The sequence below is a fragment of the Notolepis coatsorum genome, assembly GCF_963971535.1.
Source record: "Notolepis coatsorum genome assembly, chromosome: 7".
Lineage (NCBI taxonomy): Eukaryota > Metazoa > Chordata > Actinopteri > Aulopiformes > Paralepididae > Notolepis > Notolepis coatsorum.
Genome location: NC_140171.1, coordinates 15,120,069 through 15,141,096, shown reverse-complemented (window position 1 = coordinate 15,141,096; position 21,028 = coordinate 15,120,069). Strand labels below are relative to the sequence as shown.

Genomic DNA, 21,028 nt, shown 5'->3' with positions numbered 1-21,028 from the left:
CTTTCTTAATAATACCCATTGCTCGCCAATGACTTGTTAACACGTCATTCTCCGCCATGCGTAATCTGCCAATGACGCCTAAAGGCATCTTTGAGATCAATATTTCATATTTTCATCATGGTATTCACATTTCACCCACGGAGTCTTGGCTGGTGCTGTAGGACTCCGCTCAACTCTGCAACGCTTCAATACCGCCACCTCGTGGCCGATCGACGAGTTGCCAAAACCGGAAGTGGCCGGAAGTGCTTAGTCCGTCCCCTATTCCATCCGGCCACTCGCTATCGCTCCTGGGACTCTATCCAGACACCGTGGATATCGATCCGTTGCCATAACTCAACAACATGATTTGGACGTATATTAGTATTATACAAACCGGAACTGGATCACCTAGATCAACATCACATAACTGGGATCTGTTTGCGCCAGTGTGATCGCCCAACGGTAAGAGGAAGCTGCTGTGAGTTTCAGCATTTTTGATTATTATTATCCATACAAACTGCTCTGATCAATATATCACCCATACTACATGAATCATTTAACGTCGGTCATTGAATTATAAACGACACCCCCCCCCCCCCCCCCTCCGGTCACCAGCAGTTGACCAGTCATGACGTTTAGGATCATGTACAGTTGAAATTTTTAATATAACGTTGATCGGTATCAAACTGCATTTGATCATCTAATATATGCATTTATGGCTATATCTCACGTTCTATGAAATACAGCAGAAAACAATAAAAACATATTTATACTCTGGACGGTATTTTAGTATGAATGTGTGAATGAAAAAGTAAAACGTTTCTACATCCTGAACGATAGATAATTGATGTTGAATGGGCCATAGTAATGTCAATTTAGCAATACAATTTAAAAAGTTATAGCCCTGCAAAGAAGGTGAACATCTCCATAGACAAATAGCGCTGGCAGAGAGGATACAGCGATGGATATAAGCTCTGGCAGAGAATGGGTTAATAATACATCCACAGAGCTATTAGAAAGGTGCAAAATAAAGTCAAGTATTGCTTTTCTCCCAAAGAAATTATTGATTTAAACAAAAAAAATTGGCGGGTCCAAAATGTATGTTGTTTACATGTTGCGTGCATGTATCCCCTCCCTACTTCCCATTTCCCCAGGTAGAATGCACCTGATTGGATAAACGTGCTGCTAGTTGAGACATGCTGACATGCTGCTGCTCTAGTGGGACATCTAGTGGCTTAATGTTATCTCTAGCACCTTTAACTGGTGGTGGGGTATGGCTACAGCTATATAGTGGATATAGCATAATGTTTAAGGCTAGTTTTCAATGTAACTTTGAAATACAATTTATTATTTTTCTAAGCCAAACCAAATGGTGTAGTATATATACAGTATATATATTTTGGAAGGCAATGTAAATATGAAATACAAGATGAACACGACACAAAAAAATAAACATTTTAGTGATACTTGCATTGTCAGGAAATCACTCATCAGAGATATAACTTTCTATATCCCATTGTTAGAAAACAGTGTTTCCAGCCTTTACTCACTCGTCACCTGCTGTTCCGTGACCGGCCTCCGCGTTGTGTAATTTTACTTGGATGTCTCATTAGCTGTCACACACTGTATCAACCCCTTGTTAGTACATCCATAGTCAGAAGAAACGACACTGCAACGTGATCTCTTTTCTCAGATCCTCATGTTTATTCCATAAACAGAGCCTCGTAATCAGATGTATTGTATTGTCCTTGAAAAGTCCTAATTCATTAGTCTCCACCGTCTCTCCTGTCATGGTTCTGGGCCTTGTCGGAGCCAACCACCATTTCCCGTTAGCCGAAGCTAATGATGACGTGTCATCTCCCCTCCCCCACCGGCGAGGGTGAGAGAGGGATGAAAGTCTCTGATCCACGTCCGCTCACGTCAGCTTCGTGTCTAGATCTAACTTACCCCGGAAGGAAACTCACATCATAACGTCTTCTCCCTAGCAACGGGGGCCCGCCCCCTTTCCTCGTTACTATGTGACGGCGGACGCTGCCATGGCAACTGCTTTTAACCTTTAGTATGGTTCGATGTCAAACTCTGCATAGTTCTCTCTGACCAAATCTGCACTATTCTCAGTCCTTATCAGTGTTTATGTTTAACAAGCTGAACGACCTCGAAGCCCTGGGCTCTATCTTAGTCTGCTGCTAACACACTGATTCTCTCTGCCGTCCTCCTCCTCTGAGATGGCACTTTGAAAAACATCGATTTTCTTCAATCCTCCCTTTGATTCTAAATCAACCTTCAGAATCAACAAACTACTTGGTTTTTCAATCATACTCGGCTGTCGTTTTAACGCACACCGCCTCCCTCCCTCGTGCACAAGAAATGAAGATGGCATACGGTCAACCCAGTGATCTTGCTCTTTGATGTCTGTTTGCGCTTCCCTTCGTGCACAAAGGAAACCGAAACAGACCACCAAACCAACAACATCCAACGACTCATAACAATTAGGGCTCCTTTGTCTGCTCCCAATAATTATATCTTGTCCTATCTTGTTGTTTTTACCCCCCCCCCCCCCCCCCCCATTGCAATGTCCATCTTACAATGCGGTTTCCCCTATGGGAATTGTCTCTTCGGATAGAAAACCCTCCCTTCTTTGTGGTCCCAAAATAAACTCATCTCTCCCCCCCCTCCCTGGATCTTGGTGGAGAATGGTTTATCTGTCTCGAAAGGACTATATTAGGGCTGTCCCCGACTAAGGATTTGGATAGTCGACTATGATTGGCCAAAATTTGCCGTTAGTCGACTATTAGTCGACAAATTTTTATATATATTTTTTAATCATTCCATTTGGGCTGTGGGGGGTGCTTAATGTCTGAAGGAGTCGACTGAAGGCTTCTTGTCCTCTGCAAAAGCATGCAATTGGTCCACTGATGGATACATCTTGATATTTGTCTAGTCTAGTGTGTTCATTAGATGGGTGAAATCCTCTTTCAGTGCCTCTGTGCCTGTTTTCGTAGGCAGTTAGCCTCTGGTATGCGTGTCATTAGCGTTAGCCACACTTCTAAGCCTCTTTTCTTTTGGAAAGAATGATTAATTTTTTTTGTTTAATTTTTTTTTATAAATATATATATTTTTTTTTGTATTCGACTGAGGTTGGCAGTCGACTACGGCTCCTTTCGACGGATTAGTCGACTAATCGACTAATAGGGGTCAGCCCTAGACTATTTTAACATACTACCGGAAATTGTCATACATTTCCCCCCTATATACCTTCTCTATATATATCTTATATATATCTAAGTCCTTGGAACAGGCTGTCATCCCCACCTGTCTGAAGAAGTCCACTATTATCCCTGTACCCAAAAAATCCAAGCCTGCTTGCCTCAACGACTACTGCCCTGTAGCTCTCACCTCCATAGCCATGAAGTGCTTTGAGAAGCTAGTAAAGGGCTACATCTGCTCCTCCCTCCCCATCAACCTGGACCCCCTGCAATTTGCATACCGCCCCAACAGGTCCACGGAGGACGCCATAGCCCATGTGCTGCACACAGCAGCATCACACCTGGACAAGAGGCAGGGGAACTATGTGAGAATGTTGTTCATCGACTACAGCTCAGCATTCAATACCATAGTCCCCTCCAAACTCATAGACAAGCTCAGGGACCTGGGCTTGAACTATGACCTCTGCCAGTGGGTCTTGGACTTCCTGACGGGTAGACCCCAGGTGGTGAAAGCAGGCAACTGCACCTCCTCATCCATCACTCTCAACATAGGGGCCCCCCAGGGCTGTGTTCTGAGTCCCCTCCTCTACTCCCTGTACACACATGACTGTGTGGCACAGCGGAACAACAACACAATCATCAAATTTGCTGATGAAACAGTAGTGGTGGGCCTGATCTCTGCAAACGACGAGAGGGCATACCTGGAGGTCAAGGTTCTAGCGGGATGATGTCAAGAGAACAGCCTCTCCCTGAACGTCAGCAAAACAAAGGAGATGATTGTGGACTTTAGGAGGTCGGGGGTCAGGGACTACAGCCCCCTCAGCATCGACGGGGCACCAGTTGAGAGAGTGAACAGTTTTAAGTACCTTGGAGTCCACATATCCGAGGACTTGACATGAACCACACACATTGACAGTGTTGTGAAGAAGGCACGGCAACGCCTCTACTTCCTCAGGCGCCTAAGGAAGTTTCAAGTCAGTCAAAAGATCCTTAAGAACTTCTACTCATGCACAATAGAGAGCATCCTGACTGGCAATATCACCTCCTGGTTTGGGAATAGCACCGCACAAGACCGTAGCAGACTACAGAGAGTGGCCCGCTCAGCCGAACGCACAATTGGAGGGGGGCTTCCCACTCTCCAGGGCATTTACAACAAGCGGTGCATGGGCAAGGCTAAGAGAATTATCAAAGACTCGAGCCACCCAAACAACTGCCTCTTTGAACTGCTGCGGTCAGGCAAGCGATACCGGAGTCTCATGGCAAGCACAGAGAGACTCAGAAGAAGCTTCTATCCCCAGGCCATCAGGATGCTCAACGAACAATAACACTATGTAACAACCATCAAATGCACTCACAGCACACACATCCACACGCACACACTCACTTTAAACATACAACTCACTGCAGCACCCACTTTAACCACTTTAGAACACCTTTTTTTTGGATCCACTTTTTCTCCCATTTTCTATTTTTCTCCCATCCCAATTTCTTATCATCCAATTCAACCCTCCCCTGTCACGAACGCTGTTTCTTGCCTCCCACAAGCCGGCTACAATGTGGACTAAGTCATACATAGCACAAGTCCCCTCCGGTACTTGAGGTAACAGCAGTCGCATCTTTTCACCTGCGCAGCTCGATCTCTCAGTGGCGAGGAGTAACGCGTGGGAGGCTCACGCTGCCCCCGACACTTCCTGATTCTACTGCGCAGGCGCACCAACCGACCTGTAGGAGTCGCTGTCCACAACGCCCGATCCCCACCCATCAGTTTCCCACCCCCTAATACGGCCAATGTGTATTAGTATGAACGACCAGCTAAACTGAAAGCAATGTGGAGCGCTGGGCTCGAACAGGCAAGCCCAGCGTCTCCGTCATTCGTGGCGAGCGCCTTGCCCACTATGCCACGTAGCCGCCCGACCACTTTAGAACACCTAAGCACACTTTATATTGATTGGTAACGAATTTGCACTACAACCCATACCTCACTACACCTTACTGTAAATTGTACCTAAATTGTACCTCATCCTGTAATAAACACGGAATGTCCAGTCAGGTATCTTTGTTGAGGTAATACTTTATCGAACGTTGTTGAGCATGTACAAAAGCCAACCACATGCAGTCAGTATGTAATTCAGTCTAACGTCGTAAAACCCAGTGTTACCACACTGACGTACGGCAGGTTACCGTAATGACTCTAATACTCTGATATCTCCTCCTTTTAGTTTTACTTCCTTTGTTAACGTAAACAAATACACTTTCTGTATTAACAAGGCTATTATATAGCAATCAATAGGAACATCCTGTAAAGTGGAAACAGTGCTATTCTTCTATAACATCAATAAACAACATTCAACATTAGTGTAGAGTAGCAAATGATTATTAAATCGCAACAGTTTACATTCTGGAACTCTTTTGACATTTTGTTATGTGGTTTACATTCTGGAACTCTTTTAACATTTCGTTATGTGGTTAACGTTACCACCTGGAACTCTTTTCCCTCATCCCCCCCCCCTGAAAGGCCATGAGTGTGACATCATGTCAACTCACAAGTCCAGTCTGACAACTGGCCTAAGGATCCGTCCAGACCTGGACTGTGACAGTCCTTCAGTACCAGCAGGCACGTCGACACTGGTGTTACCTGGCTCTTGACCGGTGTCCTTGGGAACAGGTGAGACTGGTGCTGTGCTCCCAACTGGCCCTGGGGAGGGTACCCCCTGGAGGTGGCGCCGGGTGCGCCGGAATGATGCTCCCTGCTGTGTCTCAATGATGTAAGAGCGTGACGTGACACTCTCGCTGGTCACTACTGCAGGGGCTGTCCAGGATTTCTGGTGGTCCAGCTTGGTGAGGACATTACCACCAGGCTGTAGTGGAGGTAGGGGTCTCGCCCTGTGACGTCGGTTGTAGTAGAAGGCTTGCTTCTTCTTTTCAGCCTCGTCCTTCTGCTTGATCTGTCGCTTGTCTGGCCATGAGGGCTGCAAGTTCCTCTCGAGTGTAGGCAGTGTCGTTCTCATTTTCCGACCCATTAGAAGTTCAGCTGGGCTGGCCCCTGTGGTGCTACATGGTGTCGACCTGTAGCACATGAGTGCGATGAGAGGTCTGCACCGCCCTCTCTGCGTGACCATTGCCTTGTGGGTTGTGTGGGCTTGAGGTGATATGTTTGAAGTCAATCTCACAGGCTAGGTCTCGAAACTCAGCGCTCAAGAACTGTGGCCCGTCCGGGATGCCATAACGGGCACACGTTGTTTTCAGCTTCAGAGCGACTTGAGAACTGGTTGTCGTTGTCATGTGCAGTATCTCTATATATCTAGAGTAGTAGTCTGAGATTATCAAGTAGCTCTGTTTGTTATGCTCACATAAATCTAGAGCTATACGCTCCCATGGTCTGTCAGGGAGCGGAGTAGAGATCAACGGCTCCCTCTGTTGCGCTCTTCTCAGCAGGACTGACACGACGAGACCTTGTGTTTCAGTTGCGAGGAAATGCCCGGCCACCAGACAAAGGTGTTTGTGTTTCTGTCCTCAGTGTCTCTGGTATCAATATGCGACTTCCTCTGATGACCATTCCGTCATACTCTGAAAGTTCACTTTTCGCAGGGAAGTACTCTCTTATGACGCTTGGTACTGTATTCACGTGTTCAGGCCATCCTGACCTGATGTACCTGATCACTGTCTGCAGCTTTTCATCAGCTGCTGTAGCTTTTCGGATGCTGTCCATCCTCTGTGGAGTAGCTGGCACGTTGTTGACAGCTGCGATGTAGCACTCCACATCGGAGTGTGTGTCTTTCTGGTTCTCTGTGTGTCTCAGGGGGCTCCTTGACAGTGTGTCCGCCACTACAAGGGTCTTCCCAGGCGCATACTCTGCCACTGGCTTAAAGCGCATGAGCCGCATGAGAAGTCTCTGGCACCTTAGTGGGACGTTGTCCAAATCCTTGCTGTTCATTAGTGGGACCAGGGGCTTGTGGTCCGTCACTAGATTGAAACTCTCAAGGCCTTAGAGGTATTTCTCGAACCTCTCACAGGCCCAGACACTCGCCAAACACTCTTTTTCAATTTGCGCGTACCTAGTTTCCGCATCAGTCAGCCTCCTAGAGCAGTACGCGACTGGCTTCCAGTCTTCTCCATGGAGCTGCAGCAGCACCGCACCGATCCCGTAGCTGCTTGCATCAGCCGAGACTGCAGTGGGTCTGTTGATGTCATAGAAGGTTAACACCGGCGATGTCATCAGGAGCTCTTTCAACTTCTCAAAAGCTGTTTGTTGTGCTGGGCCCCAGGTCCAGACTGTTTTGGACCGGAGCAACTCGTACAGTGGCTGGCCCACTGTGGACAGGTTTGGCACGTATTTCCCCAGATAGTTCACCATGCCGAGGACTCGTTTGAGCTCGTGCACGTTCTCGGGCGCGGCGAGCTCCCGGATGGCCAGCACTTTTGCTGGATCTGGCCGCACGCCCGAGCCATCGACCACCTGCCCCAGGAAATGGAGCTGCTTCTGCCTGAGCACGCACTTGTCCTTGTTGAGCTTGAGCCCAGCAGACTCGACTCTCTCTTGGACCTTCTAGAGGCAGAGGTCATGTTCTTCCACATCTTTCCCGTACACTATGATGTTGTCCATATAGACGGCGACGCCTTGCAGGCCTTGGAGTGTCTCTGTCATTTTCCTTTGTAATATCTCCGGCGCGCTTGTTATTCCAAACGGTAGGCGCCGGAAAAAGTACCTGCCGAATGGAGTGATGAAGGTGGTCAGCCGGGTGCTCTCGCTGTGCAGAGGTATCTGGAAGAACCCTGAGGCTGCATCGAGGCTGGAGAACATTGTTGCTCCACTCAGCTTGGCTGTGATCTCTTCCGGTGTAGGTAGGATGAATCTCTCTCTTGACCTGTACATTTAGCTTCTTAAGATCAACACATACACGCGCCTTTCCATTCTTTTTGAGCACAGGCACCATGGGGGCACACCAGTCCGTTGGCTCGGTTACCACCTCTATGATGCCGTTCTCCTCCATGTGGCGAAGCTCCTCCCTGACCTTGGGCATGAGTGGTATTGGGACACCGCATATGGAGTGGCGTCGTCCTTGAGCCTAATCCTTACCGGCTCTGTCTTTAGTGTGCCATGGTCTCCAAAGGCACCGTGGACCTCCTCGATCCGTTTCACGAGGCCCATCTCTGCTGCTGTGGACTGGCTGAGTAAGTTATTGACAGACTTCCCTCTGATGACAAACACTGGGAACGAGTATGATTTGTCCTTGTATGCAGTGCTAACTTGAAATTGTCCTTGACAATCTAATTTACCCCCTGGGCTGCTCAGTGATACGCTGGTCTGGCTTAGTTCCCTCTCTGGGATAAGCACATAAAAAGTCTCCTCACACATAACACTAGCATCTGCCCCAGTATCAATCTTGAACTGCACTGGTGTTGCACCAATGAGGAGCTGCACTGTCCACTGCTCATTACCAGTGTTTGCATTCACTGATCCCAAGAAGTATTCACTCTGTTCATCTGTCTGTTACTTCACTCACCGCTTTGGATTTGCACTGATTATGCCAGTGCCCAGTCCTGTTGCATTTATTGCAAGTTGAATTTCGTGCGGGGCACCACTCTGGATCCTTGTGCGCCATTTTCCCACAACGGCCGCACTCCCCTCCGTGTTCCGCGCCTTTTCCTCCTCCCTTGGCATAGCTCCTCCCTTGCCATCTGGGGTTCTCTCTCCGCGCTCCCCGTACCTCTTGTATGGCCACGGCGGCTCCCGTAGTCTCCCCCTGCGCACTGACTTGCATGTTAACCGTCTCTGACTGGCGTACAGACTGTATAGTTTGCGCTAAGGTGAGGTCTGACATCATTTGCAACTTACGACTGTTCTTTATCCTGAATCCCCACTACGATCCGGTCTCGGATGTTTTCATCCCTACACTGACCGAACTCACAGTGTTCTGATAGATCGTAGAGAGCTCTGATAAATGTCTCTGCCAGCTCTCCCGCCCGCTGCACTCTCTGATGAAATACGGCACGCTCATGAATCACGTTTCGTTTAGGGAAAAAATAGCCATCAAAACTCTCCAACACTATCTTGTAGTTGTTCGCGTGTGCCTCATCAGCAAACGTGAACGATTTGAAAATATTTTCAGCTTCACTCCCCATTGCGTATATCAAAGCAGAAACCTGTACATCACCAGGCTTCTTAGTGAGCTCCGTAGCCGTTCGATACCTCTCAAACCGCCTCCTCCAGTCTGTCCACTCCGTTGGTTTATCGAAAGAAAAACTTTCTGGTGGGTTAAACTTCGCCATGATTCACTCTCTTAGTAGACGAAAATACCCCACTTCTGACACCATGTAATAAACACGGAATGTCCAGTCAGGTATCTTTGTTGAGGTAATACTTTATCGAACGTTGTTGAGCATGTACAAAAGCGAACCACATGCAGTCAGTACGTAAGTCAGTCTAACGTCGTAAAACCCAGGGTTACCACACTGATGTACGGCAGGTTACCGTAATGACTCTAATACTCTGACACATCCCACCTCTGCTTTGCACTGTATAGTATATTGTATGGTAACTCAGTTACTTCTACTCTACATTGAGCATTGTATATATGTAAATACTGAACATTTTTGTCTACGTACTTGACTTCTATTTTATACTTGCTATACTTATTTTATACTTATCTATTTTTGCCTAGCATAGTCTCTGGAGCGAAACAGAAAGAAGTATTCTGTACTTCTGTATGACAACTAATAAAGAAACTATATATAAATCCTCAATAAGGTTTTCAATATATCTCATACTCCTGTCAATTATTAGCAATGACCACACAGGACTTCACGCTGTCATCTTCACGCTGTGTCTTGTCTCGATCTTGATCGACTCTGGAAGGAAGTCCCTGTTTGTTTATGATTCAACAATAAACCTGCCCATGATCTCTGTTTCAAGCGCCTCGAAACAGCGTCTCCGCCGGAAGGCCCCGGTGTCTGACTCGTCCTTCCCGGAGCAACACCGCCTGCGACCGCCGGTGATTGCTGGACTCTGCCCCGTTGGCCGTCGTCCCCGCTCGCTGTCGATGGTCCTCCTTTTCGCTATCGGTCGTCTCCGGACTCTGAAAGCAGAAAAACAACCCACTCAACACTCAACGGTACCCCTTGTGTTTTCCTGGCCGCTCATATACCATGGCCTTGGACTTGCAGCTCATCCCATATAATCATCTCAAGTTCTCTGTATATATATTTTTTTTGCAAGCCCCTGCCATGGCCACGCCCTTTCAGGCTGTTGGACGTTGTGAGTGTCATACAGCCCATGGCGCTATCGTTATCTATTAGTCTACCCCCTTCTCAACATCCATATCTGTCCTACATGGCGGTTCCCTGTTGTCGTCTTCCGTCGCGACACCAGCAGCTACCGATACCCACTTCCGCGCCCTTATCTTCGTCCCAGCTTGGCCCCCAGCGCGATCGCGCACGCTAGTTCTTTCTGGTGACTGTGTACTCTGAAGACTCTTGCCCTACCTATCAGGTGTGAGAAGGCGCAGCTGGAAATTAAACTCCCTCTTTATTTTCCACATTAACCTCGTTAATTAACTGCACCTCATCTCTCTGTGAAGTTCTTATTTACTCCATTGTATAATTCAACTCTATTTAATTAACTTGTCAATCAATATTATTATTATAATATTAATATTCCCCCTACATGCTCCTTTGATACCTACACATGAACAGTTTCTCGGTTGCCTGTTCCTAAACCCTGTGTACACACAAACAGTTTCTCAGTTGCCTGTTCTTAACACCGTGTATACACACGAACAGTTTATTCCTGGTTCCCTGTTGCTAACCCTGTGTTGTCTCTCGGTTCCCAACACACTCGTACTCGTACTCTTACTCGATAAACCACTGTGCCTCGGTTACCAATGGCTTAATTACTCTTACATGACAAATCACTGTCGTCTCAGCAAAAGTCCACAACTAACGCTGGGTTCCTCAGCTCCGTCCTAAATCAACACCTCCCTGCCTCACCAATCTACACCACTAGATGGTACCAGAGACCTATATTTAAATATTCCCCTATGGGTAATGGAAACTTCCCAGCACTACCCCACTCCGCCACTAGGTGGCGACCTACTCATCCTCTAGATGGAAACGTTCGTGCAATACCCCCTCCCACCACTAGAGGGCGGCATACTCGCTCTCCAAGGCTGGAGCCATCTCAGCCGATGTGTCACTGCATTTATGGAATTTCCCCATGCAATACCCTCTCCCACCACTAGATGGCGGCAGACTCATTCTCTAGGGCTGGAGTCATCTCAGCCGACGTATCCATGCATTTATGGAAATGTCCCATGCAATACCCTCTCCCACCACTAGAGGGCAGCAGACTCATTCTCTATGGCTGGAGTAATCTCAGCCGACGTATCCATGCATTTATGGAAATGTCCCATGCAATACCCACCCCCACCACTAGAGGGCGGCAGACTCATTCTCTAAGGCCGGAGTCATCTCAGCCGACGTATCCATGCATTTATGGAAATAATAATAATGAATAATAATTACTTGGATTTATATAGCGCTCTTCATGAGACCCAGAGCGCTTCACAGAGTCCATTATTCGTTCATACACAGTCATACCGGTGGTGGTAAGCTAGAGCTGTTCCATGCAATACCCACCCACACCACTAGAGGGCGGCAGACTCATGTATTAATTTCCCTTGATCAAGGCGTCCCTATTCAAGTGAAATTTCACATACATGACCTTTACTTAATACCCCCTTGTGTTGTCACCTCGCTCCCATATCTAATTTCTTTTTGTTGCACTGTTCCTTTAACACTTTGAATGCCAACGACGTGTATTGTCGTCTTATCATGCCCCCCGTTGAGTGCCGACGACGCGATTTGTAATTTTATTTTTTTATTAGCGATCTGAATTCATATTTCATCAACGAGTCTCCCGTTGGTACAGCAGACCCTCTAGGAGCTCAAATGGGAAAATACCGCCCCCTATCATCTATCCCTGTGTAACTGCAGGCCATTAGATTATACTGGGAGATCCCTGTGGGGGGAGCCTACTGGCTCCATTATGCTGGCGATGGATCTGATGATGAGGGAAGTGATCGCAAGTTGGAGAGCAGCGTGGAATATATATTTACAGCAGCCAATAATCAATCAATAAACGCAATCGATATTTGGAATGGCGATCAGGAATTGGAATAATCTTTTTGGAGAACATCTGATCTAAGGTAAGGAGTCTATGTTACCAGTTTTAGGATAATCAGAGCTGTATTCACTGAGATATCAGCATGTGCCATGTGTGTATGTGTGTGTGTGTGTGATGTTGAGGAAATGAGAGAATAGATTTTTCAGCCCGCTTCTATAGCGTGCATAAGTACACATATACTATCGATAATCTAGCGTTTATTTGAAAACGATTCATAAATAGGCCGACAAATGACAACGTGTCTAGTGTATTCGAGAATATTCCAATAAATGCCGTTTATGGGGGAATCTTAAAATTTTCCGGAAGTTTTCGAGAGAACGATAGCTTTTCGAAATGCTATAAAAAGGATATGAACCGATTAAAAAACAATCCGTTTCGACAATGTTGACTGCAAACAAGTCATTGATAAGCGACGGGCAGATTAGACACATAGCCATAATTTAAAACATAGATTATGCGTTTTTAACGCTAACATTGAAGTGGATGATGGCATTCAAGGGGGTAAAAAGGAAAACAAGGCCGGCACTGATAGTGTTAATGCCTCAATCACTCTCTGCCTCGGGGGAGAAACGCTGTTCCTTTAATGCCTCAATCACTCTCTGCCTCTGGGGAGAAACGCTATCTCGGGTTCTTGTCGCGTCTACCCCCCCCCCCCCTCCCTCCTCCTCCTACACTATCTCATTTGCGGCCATTTCGCAATGGCCGTCCATGATCCCCACACAATCACTCCCTGCGGCCTGGTTGTTTCGGTAGTGTCATTACTATCTCGCTCATGCGATTCTCCTGTCTCTGTGTGTCTGTGGCTCTTGTTTTCATTCTCTGTAGATAAGACACATATTATTACAGCTGGCCTATGGTTTGTGTGTCGTAAAATTCTCTCATGGATGTACCATCTTTATTTGGCTTAAAGATCAACAACCGTGGGTGCAAGTGAACTCACATTCTTTCCAGTGGCGGCTGGTGAATTCTTCTCCAGGGGGGGCGCTATACCATTATACCAACATTTTGCAAACATGTACCGAGGCACGCATTGGCGAATATTTAAGTAGGTAGAGTACAACTATCACCATTGCCATCAATCAATATATGATCACAGTCAGTCAATGCAGCCACGTTTCCAATAGCCCTACACAAACACGCACGCCCAGGTCTCTCTCTCTCTCTCTCTCTCTCTCTCTCTCTCTCTCTCTCTCATATTCAGATCTGTCCAATAATAATCACAGATGTATATCTTGTCATTTTAAACAAGTTACCATTATATTGTCCGGGTGATTATGCCCCCCGCGGCGAAATTAATTAGTATCCCCGACCCCCTCTATCTCTCTCTCTCACACAGACACACACAGCTGCATGACGTGGAATCCAAGGCAAGCTATCGTTACAAGACTTACTTACCATCACAAGAGTTGAATGGGGTGAGATATTCAGCTGTCCAGTCCACAACAGCCACAATCCACTTTTTTTTTAAATCCAGCCAAGGTAGCAAAATATCCGGACTACAACACCGGAAGGATCCGATCATCCGTGCGCTAGAAAACGCGCTCCGATTCCATCATATTACATCATATTTGAACGCACTGATAGGCTAAATGTATTTGCTAGACCTATTTAATTGGCTGCGTGGATACAGCGATGAAACCAGTGCACGCCCACTGTGTGCGCGATACGTCTCGCCCAGCCTCAGAGAGTCTACTCTCACATCAGACAGTGACGTCATGTGAATCACAAAACAATTATTTATATTTGATATATTAACGTTATATTGTGCATTGGAAACACAAACACACTTAAAATGAGTAAATATTTTCATTTTAAACATGTTTATTTTATTTTTAAGGGTCTAAAATAAAAATAAAACATTTTCTTCTTCTCCTGCTCTCTTTACCAGGGGGGGGCAGCGCTCCAGCGACCCTAGTGGCCATCCGCCACTGATTCTCCTACAGCGCTGGTTGCTCGCGCCTCATGACCGCTCGACTCGACTCTCTCCCAGTTCATGATTCTCCCAGACGCTGGCTGTTGTTCACTGTCGCCCCATTGAAAAGTCTTTTTCCGTTGTTATCTTTAATAAAGATCCGGCGTAAGGCACCAATTGTTAGAAAACAGTGTTTCCAGCCTTTACTCACTCGTCACCTGCTGTTCCGTGACCGGCCTCCGCGTTGTGTAATTTTACTTGGATCTCTCATTAGCTGTCACACTGTATCAACCCCTTGTTAGTACATCCATAGTCAGAAGAAACGACACTGCAACGTGATCTCTTTTCTCAGATCCTCATGTTTATTCCATAAACAGCCTTGTAATCAGATGTATTGTATTGTCCTTGAAAAGTCCTAATTCATTCGTCTCTCCTGTCATTAGTCCGATGGTTCTGGGCCTTGTCGGAGCCAACCACCATTTCCCGTTAGCCGAAGCTAATGTTGATGTGTCATCTCCCCTCCCCCATCGACAAGGGTGAGAGAGGGATGAAAGTCTCTGATCCACGTCCGCTCGCGTCAGCTTCGTGTCTAGATCTAACTTACCCCGGAAGGAAACTCACATCATAACGTCTTCTCCCTAGCAACGGGGGACCGCCCCCTTTCCTCGTTACTATGTGACGCTGCCATGGCAACTGCTTTTAACCTTTAATATGGTTCGATGTCAAACTCTGCATAGTTCTCTCTGACCAAATCTGCACTATTCTCAGTCCTTATCAGTGTTTATGTTTATCAAAGCTGAACGACCTCGAAGCCCTGGGCTCTATCTTAGTCTGCTGCTAACACACTGATTCTCTCTGCCGTCCTCCTCCACTGAGATGGCACTTTGAAAAACATCGATTTCCTTCACCATTGATATAGAAATATTGATATTGATATTGGTTGCATTATTGGTTGTTTCTCTCCTCACCCAGACTGGTGTTGCTGGCAGAGTGGACACCGCTTCCCTCTGTGACACTGCTGAGGTTCTGGCCCTGCTCTGACGGACCCGGGGTCATGGTGCCGGCTCTCTCATGGTTTACCTGAGAACCAGAATATCGCAACGATAGGATTTAATTATACCTGGAAAAGAAAATGTGTTCACTGCACGAAATAAAATCTATTTTTAATAGTTAAAGATGCTATAGATAACATTCAGCCACTAGATGTCACACAAGAGCACCAGCAGGTCATTTATCCAATCGGGTGCATTCCACATGGGGAACTGGGAAGTAGGGAGGGGATACATGCCTGCACCATGTAAACAACATTCATTTTGGACCCGCCAACAGTTTTTAAATGATGAATTCATTAATCAATACTTTTATTCCACACCTTTCTAAAAGCTCTGTGGATATGTTATAAATTATTATACATTTTATTTATCTATAGCACCTTTGAAAAGTATGGAAGGACAAGAGCAGACATACCCAACACTTACCCAAGACAACTTCAAGCTGACCTCGTAGCTGTCCTCCTCGACGATGGCTGACACCATCTGCGGGAGAGTGACAGAGGAGGTAAAACAGAAATAAAGATGAACATTTATTCTCAACGGTTGACATTGCAACGGCTCTAGTCGTGAAGAGGTTGCTTTGGTGCGACCGTGTTTTGACAGCGTGCTTTGGTGCGACCGTGTTTTGACAGCGTGCTTTGGTGCGACCGTGTTTTGACGCCGTGCTTTGGTGAGACCGTGTTTTGACAGCATGCTTTGGTGCAACCGTGTTTTGACAGTGTGCTTTGGTGCGACCGTGTTTTGACAGCGTGCTTTGGTGCGACCGTGTTTTGACAGCGTGCTTTGGTGCGACCGTGTTTTGACAGCGTGCTTTGGTGCGACCGTGTTTTGACAGCGTGCTTTGGTGCGACCGTGTTTTGACAGCGTGCTTTGGTGCGACCGTGTAACATTTGGGGTTTTGCTCTCCTCAGGGAGAAAAAGCCCTAGTGTTACCTGATGGTAATTAACCTGTCTATCTGTCATGATTGCATTCATTGGTACCTGGTGTGCCTATTTAGGTTGGCTTTATATGCTCTTCCTGGTTACTATTCAGACTGTCAGTTAATCACTGAACCTACCCGTGAGTACACCGTTGTGAGTAACATTTATCGCTCCTGCCATGGAGGATAAATTAGTTCGTTATGTATAGTATTTGCCATGCCTTGCCTTATCGAATGTATAAACTGTTTTGTGTGCTTATGTAGCACCATCGCCCGACATATGTCGTTTAGTAATATGTTTTGGAGACAGCGTTGTCTCCCTTTTGCTTTTCCCATTTTCTCTATATAGCTCAGTTTATGATTTTGTACAATAACGTGTTTTGGAGACTAGATTTCTCCACTTTACTTTCCCTCTTTTGGAGACGAAGCATTCTCCCACTTTTGTTTGTGCGCCGTTGTCTGTGGGTATGCCATCTATGTCAAACAATAAATAAGAAGCCTTTTGTTTGAGAAACAACACGTGCCTCTCGTCTATCCGTTCTGCACTGCACCTGGGTCCAACACACCTACCCAATTCGTAACAGACCGCGTTTTGACAGCGTGCTTTGGGTGCGACTGTGTTTTGATGCCGTGCTTTGGGGCAACGTGTTTTGACGCCATGCTTTGATGTGGGTATCTGCGGGGTATTAACTCATTCTGCGCCACGGGTCGGGGCGCCAGAGGGCGCTATTATGCCAGCACTGTAAGTCAATGGGGTGCTTTGTTCACTTGCGAGTGCTTAAAATATATCTTATATTATATCTATGGGTCTAATACACCCGTCAATTGTCAGTGAGTTGCTTCCAGTCAACATGTACGAAACGGATTGTTTTTTCATCCGTACATTTCCATTTTATACAGTTTTGAATATGAATATAGTTTAGGTGATTCTTAGTAATCCCAGGAAAAGACGCGATAATAGCCCTTTAGTGGAATACACTAAACACGTTGTCATTTTTCGCCTGATTATCTAATCATCCTGAAATCAACGCTAGATCATCTCCTGCACCCAACGGCACACAGCCACACACACACACACACACACACACACACACACACACACACACACACACACACAGCCACGATCGGGGTAGAAAGAAATATCAGATCAACGCAAGATTTTATATATAGAGTCCTTACCTGGTATCTGATGTAATGCAAAAGAAATAATCCAATTATCTGATCGCCATTCCAAATACTGCTTGTGGAGGTCCGTCCCACATTACCGAGCGGTACACATGAACGGGCGGGCGGGGTTACTGTTCTATGCCATCATTGTAAACGCGAGTCCTACCGGAGTATTTAAACCCCGCCCGCACGGCTCAGATCGGCCCTGAAAAGAAACGACACCATTTCTAATAGAGTGCAATACCTGCTGGAAGGCGTAGGCGGCGGTATTTGACCTTTTGCGAGCTCAGACCCATTCCCAATGATAACATCAGGCTGGATGGATGAAAATGAATGGATATAGCTAATAAAAGAAATAACGATTAAAACCAGAGTTTTCTCGTGATTGGCGCTGAGCGGTTGGGTTGGCGAGTTAACCCGACTTTTCTCGTGGCTGGCGTTGAATGAGTTCAAAAAGTATTAAATTCATAATTCTCCATTTAAGGCCTTAAAGGGTATTAAAAAGTCTTATTTCATTTGCACAGATATTACAATTTGGGGGGGGGGGGGGGGGCAGCCCGACTGTCGGGAGATTAAATAATATTAAATGTTTTTGTATTCGAGTCGTTGTTTTTTGCGGGGCTACCAGGAGCATGGTGTGTCTGGTGAGAGCTCATATGGAACGTGCAAGAATTGAAATTCAGTTCAGTGTCACTTTGTTTTTTTTCTTTTGCTAGTATGGTCAAGAAATTGGTATTAAAAAGTGCTTAAAAACTGCAGATACCCTGTATATGGAGAAATCTGTGGCCTAGAAGTTGTATCTCAGCTTTTATTTAATATTAAAATATAAAATTTTATAAATTTAATAGAAATCCTCCAGCTGCGCACCATCGCAAAAATAAAAACATTCCTCTCCCCCAGCGACCTTCAAAGGGTCATCCTCACTCTCATATTCTCAAGACTGGACTATTGCAACGCCCTCTATTCTGGTGTGGCAGACAAATACATTAACCGCCTCCAACTCATCCAGAACACAGCCGCCAGGCTCGTGACGGGCACCAAGATGAGGGACCACATCTCCCCAGTCCTTAATTTCAAGATCTTCATGTTCACATACAAAGCCATAAACGGTCTCGCCCCGGCATACATAAAAGAACTCCTGGTCCAATCAACCAGCTCCAGATCCCTCAGATCAAACAACCAAATCTGCCTTAAAATCCCACGCAAGACATTCGCAGTCGCAGCACCGACACTCCGGAACAAGCTCCCACTCAACTTGAAATCTGCAAGCACTCTACGGACCTTTAAGGCCATGCTCAAAACCCACCTTTTCGCCATAAACAATCCATGAGCTAGTTTTGTATTGTAGTATGACTGGTGTATTATGTCTGTCCGTTCTCTATCTGCTTGGTTGGCCTGCATGTATTTTTTCTGTTTTCGTATTGTTTCTCTTTCTTTCCCGGGATGCGCCCCGGGCCGATGTAACTATTGGTTGAGGGGCGCAATATAAATAAATGTATCATATCATTAGTATTATTGTACTCAACCTGGTACAGCCTCAATCGTTTATAGAACGCTATGTACGACCTGAACTGAACACGGTCACAGATTATTCAAAGAAATGGGTCAAGGATGGGTCTAATGAACAACCTTAGAGAAGTGAGTTCTAAAGGTATTCTGTACAGGAAATGACACAGATACCATTACACACACCGTACAGAATACATAGAATGGGGTTAAGTAAGGATAACGTATGTTATGGAGGTGTACAATATCCATTCTGACTATGTTTTTGCGGTAGGCCTATATGGAAGAGTGCCTTAGGCTTCAGGTATAAGGAAACCAAAGCCTATTGTGTGATCAGATCACAGAGGGTGGAACCCGGTGGAGATCAAGGTATTATGTGTGGGGACTGTTTAATGATGCTAATGGCTGTACCTGAAAAATCTGAAACGCTCAGAGAAAATCTGTACTCAAAGGACGGCTGGACTTTAATGAATAAAGAACTGTCGTATGAAATATTGTAGCGAGTTCAGGCCCGGCGGCAGCTGGGAATGGAACCCGGGTCGCCCCGGACCACAGGCAACGGCGCTAACCAGTCGACTAAAGGGTCCGACCCGTTAGCTGAGGGCTAGCAGGTCTAGGCATCCATGGACGTTAGACTACCCCCAACCCCACCCCCCCCCCCCCCCCCCCTTCCCCTCGGGAGCATCTCTGCGCTTCAGCCTATTGGCTCCCTCGTGTCTCTGGGTCCCCACGCTTCAGCCTATCAGCTCCCTCACGCCTCTGGGCGCACACGCTTCCGATGGCCTTGCGGTACAGCGTGCTACTTCTGACACCAATGTAGCGAGGGGGCGACAGTGACTCGGTAGGTAGAGCGACAGTGGTTCAGGGGGTAGAGCGGCAGTGGTTCAGGGGGTAGAGCGACAGTGGCTCAGGAGGTAGAGCGGCAGTGGTTCATGGGGTAGAGCGGCAGTGGTTCATGGGGTAGAGCTACAGTGACTCAGGAGGTAGAGCGACAGTGACTCAGGAGATAGAGCAACAGTGGTTCAGGAGGTAGAGCGACAGTGGTTCAGGGGGTAGAGCGACAGTGGCTCAGGAGGTAGAGCGGCAGTGGTTCAGGGGGTAGAGCGACAGTGGTTCAGGGGGTAGAGCTACAGTGACTCAGGAGGTAGAGCGACAGTGACTCAGGAGATAGAGCTACAGTGGTTCAGGAGGTAGAGCGACAGTGGTTCAGGGGGTAGAGCTACAGTGACTCAGGAGGTAGAGCGACAGTGACTCAGGAGATAGAGCTACAGTGGTTCAGGAGGTAGAGCGACAGTGGTTCAGGAGGTAGAGAGACAGTGACTCAGGAGGTAGAGCTACAGTGGTTCAGGAGGTAGAGTGACAGTGGATCAGGAGGTAGAGAGACAGTGACTCAGGAGGTAGAGCTACAGTGGTTCAGGAGGTAGAGTGACAGTGGATCAGGAGGTAGAGAGACAGTGACTCAGGAGGTAGAGCGACAGTGGCTCAGGAGGTAGAGCGACAGTGGTTCAGGAGGTAGAGCGACAGTGGTTCAGGAGGTAGAGAGACAGTGACTCAGGAGGTAGAGCGACAGTGGCTCAGGAGGTAGAGCGGCAGTGGTTCAGGGGGTAGAGCGGCAGTGACTCAGGAGGTAGAGCTACAGTGACTCAGGAGGTAGAGCGACAGTGGTTCAGGAGGTAGAGCGACAGTGGCTCAGGAGGTAGAGCGGCAGTGGTTCAGGGGGTAGAGCGGCAGTGACTCAGGAGGTAGAGCTACAGTGACTCAGGAGGTAGAGCAACAGTGGTTCAGGAGGTAGAGCGGCAGTGGTTCAGGGGGTAGAGCGGCAGTGACTCAGGAGGTAGAGCTACAGTGGTTCAGGAGGTAGAGCGACTGTGGTTCAGGAGGTAGAGCGACGGTGGTTCAGGGGGTAGAGCGACGGTGGTTCAGGGGGTAGAGCGACGGTGGTTCAGGGGGTAGAGCGACGGTGGTTCAGGGGGTAGAGCGACGGTGATTCAGGGAGTAGCGCGTAACCAGTCGACTAAAGGGTCTGACCCGTTAACTAAGGGCTAGCGAGTCTAAGCATCCACGGTCGTTATACTAACAAACCAAAGTAGGAAAAGTAAAGATTC

At 47.0% G+C, this 21,028-nt stretch overlaps 1 protein-coding gene across 1 annotated transcript in view; it reads right to left on the bottom strand.

The window, feature by feature from the left end:
• Positions 1-21,028, bottom strand: part of dzank1 (double zinc ribbon and ankyrin repeat domains 1) — a gene marked incomplete at its 3' end in the record, with an annotated part of 54,270 nt that overhangs the window by 14,749 nt on the left and 18,493 nt on the right. The window contains exons 13-21 of the mRNA XM_084319496.1: positions 15,757-15,813; positions 15,247-15,358; positions 10,890-10,902; positions 10,076-10,261; positions 8,263-8,380; positions 8,084-8,197; positions 7,241-7,731; positions 6,830-7,084; positions 5,821-6,251 (exon numbers count right to left, since the gene is read on the bottom strand). Of these exons, the coding sequence (XP_084175622.1) occupies positions 5,821-6,251; positions 6,830-7,084; positions 7,241-7,731; positions 8,084-8,197; positions 8,263-8,380; positions 10,076-10,261; positions 10,890-10,902; positions 15,247-15,358; positions 15,757-15,813 (1,777 nt within the window). The remainder of the gene's footprint in view (positions 1-5,820; positions 6,252-6,829; positions 7,085-7,240; positions 7,732-8,083; positions 8,198-8,262; positions 8,381-10,075; positions 10,262-10,889; positions 10,903-15,246; positions 15,359-15,756; positions 15,814-21,028) is intronic.